Source organism: Pistacia vera, unplaced genomic scaffold (assembly GCF_008641045.1).
Source record: "Pistacia vera cultivar Batoury unplaced genomic scaffold, PisVer_v2 Contig423, whole genome shotgun sequence".
In the NCBI taxonomy this organism is placed as follows: domain Eukaryota; kingdom Viridiplantae; phylum Streptophyta; class Magnoliopsida; order Sapindales; family Anacardiaceae; genus Pistacia; species Pistacia vera.
Genome location: NW_022196250.1, coordinates 559,201 through 567,461, shown reverse-complemented (window position 1 = coordinate 567,461; position 8,261 = coordinate 559,201). Strand labels below are relative to the sequence as shown.

At 31.3% G+C, this 8,261-nt stretch overlaps 1 protein-coding gene across 1 annotated transcript; it reads left to right on the top strand.

Annotated features, from left to right (window-relative positions):
- The first annotated feature begins 2,050 nt into the window (after positions 1-2,050).
- LOC116142973 (tyrosine-protein phosphatase DSP3-like) lies at positions 2,051-4,656 on the top strand. Its single transcript, XM_031428388.1, has 5 exons — positions 2,051-2,363; positions 2,511-2,604; positions 3,182-3,239; positions 3,350-3,393; positions 4,150-4,656. The coding sequence occupies exons 1-5, from the start codon at positions 2,212-2,214 to the stop codon at positions 4,405-4,407; spliced, it is 606 nt and encodes a 201-aa protein (XP_031284248.1). The 5' UTR covers positions 2,051-2,211; the 3' UTR covers positions 4,408-4,656.
- The last annotated feature ends 3,605 nt before the right edge of the window (positions 4,657-8,261 follow it).

Genomic DNA, 8,261 nt, shown 5'->3' with positions numbered 1-8,261 from the left:
AATATCTTTTATCATTTATCTATATAAATTTATTTTTAAAATTATAAATATTTGTAAAATACTCAAAATATGTCTACTAATTTACTAGCAATACCGCTTGGTTGAATAATTTGAAACTTTCAACTATTCTAACTTTCTAAGTTTAAAAAAAAAAAAAAGTCCAAGAATTCTGTTTCTGAAATTGTAATAACGGGTCGAACTTCGTTACAAGATAAACATTATTCTTCATCTAAATCGTTTACTCATGATATAATTAAACCTTAAACAATAATCCAATAAATTCTTTTTTTTTTTTTTTTTTTTTTTTTTTTTTTTTTTTTTGCGACTGGGATATTTTGGTTAGTCTTGCGAGCACCCTACTATCATCCAAGACCTTAAAGTTAACAATTGTAAACCCCCTTGACCATTCTTATTAGCAACCACAGAAAATCGAACTAAGACCTCTTAAATAATACTCTATAAATTCTTATCGCCACTCTCAGCACCGAGGTTAATAATCAATAATTCTATCATTGTTACCTCGAACTATACAGATAAACATAACACGCAGCATATTTCAAATGTGACTTCAATTCGAAGATGTACCTATACTTTTATATTAAAAAAAAACTTAAAATGACAAAAGATTCAACTTTGATGTGCTAATTGAAAGCACACATCTCATTTCAAACACAGAATTCAAACAACATTCACATTCACATTCCCCACTCGGAATTTTATTTAAAAAAAAAAAAAAAAAAAAAAATTTATTCAATTTGAACCTAGTACTAAATATGACCTTGACACTTCACATTCCAACTTGACGTTTCTAGTCTATATTCTTGCCCCTTTCATTGTCAAGCCGCAACTCTTCAATTACCAACAAATCATTTTGTTTTAGTCATCTTAATTTGTGTTATATATATAATATATATATATATATATATATATACTAAAGTAGGGACATCAAACCAAAGGTGAGCGTTCGATCACTAACTTCACAAATACTAATAAAAGGTTTAAACCACCACAATTAAAATAGATATTAACACCTAAAAATTTGAAATTTCAAAGGTTTAGGGTTTGGTGATTTACTTTTAACATTCTATTAAATTTTTAAACCATGAGTTTTGGTGATTTACTATTAATGATAATATAAATTTATCAAATTAATATTAATTTTTTTTTTCATAAAACTCTATTTTTGGGTTAAAAAAAAAAAAACCTCTATTTTCGTACAATACACTTTAATATATTCAAATTGGGTAGATTTTACTTGAACACCTGTAGCAAACTAATACGTTTGTAAATAATACTTAACATCTATACAACCTGATATGTAAGAGATCTCTGCTGTACAAAATCTCCTATATAGAATTATTAGGGTTTTTCATTATTTTTGTTAATTTTGTTTTCAAAAATAATTTGAATAAAAACAGACGGTTAACTATTTTTGTTTCACAAACAGCAATGACAAGAATATGTTTTAGGTCAAATAGTTGAATTCTCACAAAATAGTTTTCAAATACAACCATAAACACAAATGCAATATTAGAAAATAATTAAAAATCATTCCTCTGTTTTTATAATTACTAATAAAAAAAAAAAAACAAGTTTTAAATCTTATATTAAACACATTTCAACTACTAAAATTTTATTTTATAATAATAATAATAATAATAATACAAGAATTTGTTTATTATCAAACAATTTAAAAAATATATATATATCATTATTAAAAAAAAATTTATTTATCCATGTAATTATTTGTATTTTCCAGTTTTTCGTCTTAAAAATAGAATCAATCAATTAAACAATAAAAAAGATAATTTCATATATTTCCAATAAAAAAATTAGAATTAAAAATAAGATTAAACACAAATTTTTAGGTAATATTAGTCTTTGATTAACATTAGAATTAAGAACTTACTTAGCAACTTCTAGTCCTAATTAAATTAAAATTAACAATTAAAAATTAAATTAATAAAAAAATCAAAATATTATCCAAAACTTTTACTTTATAAACTCCTCTCCGGTTCCCATCATTAAATTACTTTTCAGTTTCGGATTCGGACCCACCTAGAATCAGAATCCTAACAGATTTCTTCCAAACGCCGCCGTTTTGAGCTTTCACTCTCCCTCTTGATCTTTCTCCCCCTCCTCCTCCTTTAAATTCTCCATTACTTTCGCCCAAACTCTGAAACTCAAAAGAGAAAATTTTTAAACGAAACCATGTGTTTGATTGTAGACGGAGAGCACCAGAACGACGACGTGTTGGTTCTGCCTACGAATTTCTCAATGGTTGAAGACGGCATTTACCGATCCGGGTTCCCCAGACCCGAAAATTTCGGGTTCTTGAAAACCCTAAATCTTCGATCCATTATGTGAGTTTTTTCTTTAATTTTGAATTCTGGATTGTTTTTTCTTTTAATTTTTATTAAATTTTATATTCACAATCTTGGTTAATTTAATTTCGGATAATTTGGGTTTAAATTTTAATTAATTATTGATTAATTGATTAATGTGAGCAGATATTTGTGTCCGGAGCCTTACCCTGAAGAAAATTTGAAGTTTCTTGGAGCTCAGAATATTCAACTCTTTCAGTTTGGAATTGAAGGCAAAACGGTAACGCTTTTGCTTTTTGTTGTTTTTAATTTAGTTTTTGTGTGATTTTATGCTTGCTCATGAACTTGGAAAATTCTATAATATAATAGCTTCTTGATATGGTAGAATGGCGTGTCCAAATGATGATTAAAAGTTTGCGTTAATTGTTTTTAAAGAATTTGGATTTAATTATTTTGCAAGATGAAAAAATTTCGGCAAAAGACGGACCAGAGTAAAGGGTTGTGGAAGATTTTCTGGTAGATTAATGTGTGGAGAGAAGCTTATTAAGGTTTTGTTTGGGGGGCGAGACTGGATTGAAAGAGCGTTAGCCCCCATGTAAACCATCGGATTATTTTGTGTGGAGCCAATCAGACGGTTCACATGGGGTAATGATACTGCAAGTTAGAGATTAGTTGGATCGGATGGAGAATGATGAAAACATGACATTATATTTTTCTTATTTAATCATGATTTTGATATGTTGTTGGAAACTTTATTTGCTTAGCATAATTAGTGGTGATATGTTCGAATTGAAACTTGGAAGTGTGGTGAGTTGGTCGCTATATTTGTCTTGCTGATATTGAATATGCATCTGCAGGATCCCCTTGTATGTGTTCCCAGGGATACTATCATGGCTGCTTTGAAAATTTTAATTGGTATTTAGAAGATTTTTTTATTTAAGTTTAAACTGTAATATTTTGCTGTCTTCTAGTTCTATTTCTTTTGCTCTTGACTTATGTATATATATATTTGTTGATTTCTACAGATGTGAGAAATCATCCAGTTTTGATACATTGCAACCGTGGAAAGGTATGTTAGCTAAAGCACATCTCACCTTCTTTGCAGTATTTTCAATAATTGAAGTGTTTTGCTCTTAGATTTGGTGTGAATGACTGATGCATTGTGTGAAATAGCATGTTGCAAATGATCAGTGCACTTTTTTCAAATAACTCAAATTTTAGCAGCATTGTTGACATGTTGGGGCATGCCGCTTGTCTAAATTCATGTTTGCATCTGCTTGTTGCCTATTGATATCAATGAACTGTTTGAAGGTTTTAAAAACAAGTTGCTCCTTTATCTTTTGATTATTTCTGAAATTTCATTTGCTATCTCTGTTCACTCTTAAGTGATGGTTTTTTATGCTTTCACTTGTGTAAATTTTATTTTGAAAAGAAACTTTTCTTTGGCAATCATCTTTTCTTCATGCTGCTTACGGAACTTTTACTGGCTTTAAATCAATAGCCAATGACAGTCCCTTTAAAAATTGTAAAAGGAGATTAGTTGATTGTTCAAATAAAATTTATTCTTGCCTGGGTGTTTTTTTCTTTCTAATTTTGGATTTAAAGTGACCAGCGTATAAACATTTGAAAGTTCATCAAAACTACAAAAATTCTCTGTTGCAACCATAATATTTATGCTTCATTTGTTTGCATCACAAACTATCTGAATGCTTTTCTGGTTCAATCAATAAGTATCTTGATGAAATCTTTTAGCTTTTCTATACAGTCTTAACTTCGATGTCTATATAAAGTCACTTCTCATATTCTATCTTCTGCTTTACTCCAGCATCGGACGGGTTGCCTTGTTGGTTGCTTGAGAAAACTGCAAAACTGGGTCCTATCTTCTGTGTTTGAGGAGTACCAGCATTTTGCCGGCCGGAAATCCAGGACAACAGACCTAAAGTTCATCGAGACATTCAATATCAAGAGCCTGAAGCAGTGCCTTCACAGCATTATCTACCAGTACCAAGGTTATGGTTCAAAGAAGAGGCGGTTACTTTACCAGGAAGAAAATTTATCGAAACCCCAAGTCACTTCACTATAGCTAGCTAATTAGCAAGAAGCTTTCTTCCACCTTATAGTTTTTGGTTCTTCTACACAAATTCTTTGTTACATAATCTTTATGACCCATAGTATGGTTACCGACTTTTAGTTTTTTAGGTTGCTTTTATACAGCTTCTGTTAAAAGATTATAAAAAAATAAAAAAAAATTATGTCATTTTTTTTTATTGTTTCATAACTTTGATTGTTCAAAATCTCAAACCTTTTGTGTAGTTTGGTTATAGTATATATAAAAGAGAAAAGGTTACAAGACTATTTCTATCTCTGTAGGTTTGTAAATTGAATTCTATTATTATTATTATTTGTGTATGATTAATATTTTTGTGTTTTCCAAATTATGCAGGTCGTTGGAACCAGATTTTGAGAATCGTTGGAATTGAATAAAGGTAGAGAAATTGGGGGAGATGAAAAATAAATAAATAAAATTGACTCAAATTATTTAATTGAAAAATGAGATCAAATAATTAAATCCATGTAAATATGTTAGCCACAAAAATATAAATTGAACCCAAATTAATTTCATGTCTAATTGACACAAACAATATTTTTTATTGAATATTGTACTTGCTCTTTTCAAAAGATAAATAAATAAATTTGGCAAACATAGCCAGCATTTATATTGTATTAATATTGAATTTATTTTTATATAGCCAATATATATGGCATCAAATAATACATATATTGATGCTAAAAGATTTAGATGAATTCAGTTTGGAATGACAAATTTGTCCTTAATGTGAATACCCTCAAGTTTCTTGTATGATCAGGATCCTCTCTCAATCTTTATTTGCTTTATTTGAGCTTCGTAATTTTTCAATAAAGCTTTGACTTGAAAATTGCCCTTAGATCAATATTTCCATCAAAATCATCGTTAAACTAAATCTCAAATTGTAATAGTCTAATAAGATTTCAATCCTACTATCATTACTCAACAAAAATCTTGGTAGCCTTTACAAATATAGTTTTCCAACAAAAAAACTAAATCTCATCTTCGATTTGGACTTTTAAGAAGTATTTAGTGCAATTCTCTCCTCAATTGTTAATAGGGGTGACCATTGGAGCTCCTATCCTACTAATAATTTAGTTGAAATGCGAATAAACAAACTTAAATACCTTAGTTATTATAAAAAAAAAAAAAAGACTTAACAGCTATCAAGTAAATTTTTTCCTTCATTAGATCATTCTTTTGATAATAATCACAGTTAAACCATAATCTCAAGTTATAAGATTTTAATAAGCTAAGGACTATCGACTAAATTTTTCTCTTTATAATTACCATTGAATCATAATCTCATAAGGATTACCTAGGGTCCGGGCTGGGCTTGCCTGGGTAAGGCCCGTGGTACATTTTATAAAAGCAACCCCAAGCCCGTCAGGAAACCTGAGTTTTTAATAATCGGGCCTAGCTGCGGTTAGATTGAACTGATGAGATTCTTTTGGTCTTACTTTATATTGAACCATTGGTTCGTTACAGAGGCATGATGTGGATGAATGTAGTTAAAAAAATCCAGAAAGAAAACTTAATTCTCATAAATTTATTAACAATGGATTATTAGCCAATCTTACTGAATGTCATATTATATGATATATCACTGGTTTTTTTTTTTTTTTTTAAATTATTAGAAGTGTCCAGATCAGTTTATGCGCCCATCAATTAATCCCGCGAGACCTTGAAATTATCTGTCAGATAAGAGCTCCAGTAACCACCCCTATTAGTGTCTGGGAGCACTTGAACTCAGAAAAATTTGATTAATTTATATGCTGTATCTTAATACTTTATCACACTGCTGCTTGTTTCGCTCATAAATATATAAATCAAATGCAGTCCGAAAAAGTTCAAAGTTTAGCATCACAATTTCTACAACTTCTTCATCTCACCGTCCAATTCTATACCAATCTGGCCAATAGAAAATCCATGCTGACTTGGACTGTATAAACCAGAAAATATACCAGCCACAGATTATGAACCTGAGAAATTTGACATATATATTTGTATTCTTGTCAGTATAAGTGCTTGAAAAATTGCACCTTTCTAAATTGCATACTGCTCCTGTTATCAATTTAGTTGCTTCCGTTTTTATGTAAGTGTTTGTTTTAAGAGAGTTAATGGTTTTGAAAGAAATAAAATTGGCTGCAAGTTTCACTTCACCAAATAGAAATTCACTCAAAAAAATTCTTCAACCAAACCTTCTGATCTGCAGAAGGCATAATCGTGTTGATGTAAGCAGCTTCTGATTTGGGATCTATACCTGGTATTGTACAAGCTTTTCCTTCACTTGGGGATCTAATGCAGACCGACACTGTTCCCCATGCTCCATCTCCAAGCATCAGTTGATCTATGTATATGAGATATTACGTTATTACCGTATAGGAATCATAGTGTCAGGGGCTAAGTTTAATTGAAAACCTGTATGACACTAGTAACTTGAGTTTATGTGATGGATGAGTACCGGTTCCGCCTAACTCAAGTGAAAGCCTTAAATAATAAACAGCAAGAGAGAAATGTAGAGAAGGTGTAGAGCCAAAGCTTAAAACTCTATATATTGAGTATCTTTACAAAATATGTGATGATTTGGGGAATGTGTGGTGAATGAATTACAAGCGAGGGTGAATGACTTATTTACAGGCTAATCCTCCATTATTATTGGCATGCAACTTGCCATGAAGCTTCCTTCCAACTTGCATGTCTAAAAGAAATTTTGGCTTGTTGGGCTTTTGGGTCAATTGGCCTTTCAAACTGACATCTTCCCCAACTTAATTTGGCATGCAAGTCCAAAATATGAGGAATGTGATACTTGTTTTGTATGGTTACCTTATTGAGAGCTCAACAGTCTATGCACATTAGCAAACTTCCATCCATTTTCTTTTGAAACAAGACCAGTGCCCCAAATGGGGCCTCGGATGGTTAGATGTAGCCTGCATCTATAGAGTCTTTTAATTACTTTCAGAGTTCCTCTAATTCGAGTGTAACCATTGTAATCGAATGTAGTTGTGTTTTAAATTGGTTGCAATAAGAAATGTATGTTGAGAGTGTATTGTATGTTAATGTGCACTTTTGAGTTGTTTAGAAATAGTGAAAATCCAATCACATGGGTTGATGAAGTTCATGTTTGATGAATAGTGTGATATTTCTGGTTGGAGTTGGAAAATGATGATGTTCTATGTTTGTAGAATGAGAAGGAGTTGAGTATGTTGCTTCTAATTGGTGTTTAGGGTTGATTAAGGGAGAAAGAGATGTTTTTTGGACATAGCACTTGTCACGGGCTAGGAGTTTTACACTCAAAAGGCTAATCTATTAGGTGAAGAGACTCTCCCCTTATAAACCCAAGACCACCTCATTTATCTTCCGATTTAAGATATGTGACATTCTCCCTCACCCAATCTTGTGACGCCCTCATCACAGGTGGGCCTCCTACCTACTTGTCCATCTCACCTTCAAGTGGACCATCAATCACACATGGATGCCCCTCTGCATGGGTGCCTAACGGGACATCGAAAGACAAATAGGGTTTGTTTTGATACCACTTGTCATGGGCTGAGTTTAATTGAAAAACTCCATGTATTGAGAATCTTTACAAGATTGTGGTGAATGATTTACAAGTGAGATGAATGGCCTTATTTATAGGCTAATTCCCCTGAGTTGGCGTGCAAGTTGGCGTATTAGTTGGCCATGAGTTGACATATTAGTTGCATGGCGTATCGTTTGTCATAATTGTGTTTACAGAAACATATTAAGGCAAAACCTTATGTTTTTTTTATAAGAAAGAGAAGTTTGTCAATTACTGTGCTATTCTAGTTAACATGTAACATGTAATCACAGGAACAAAACTAGGGCTG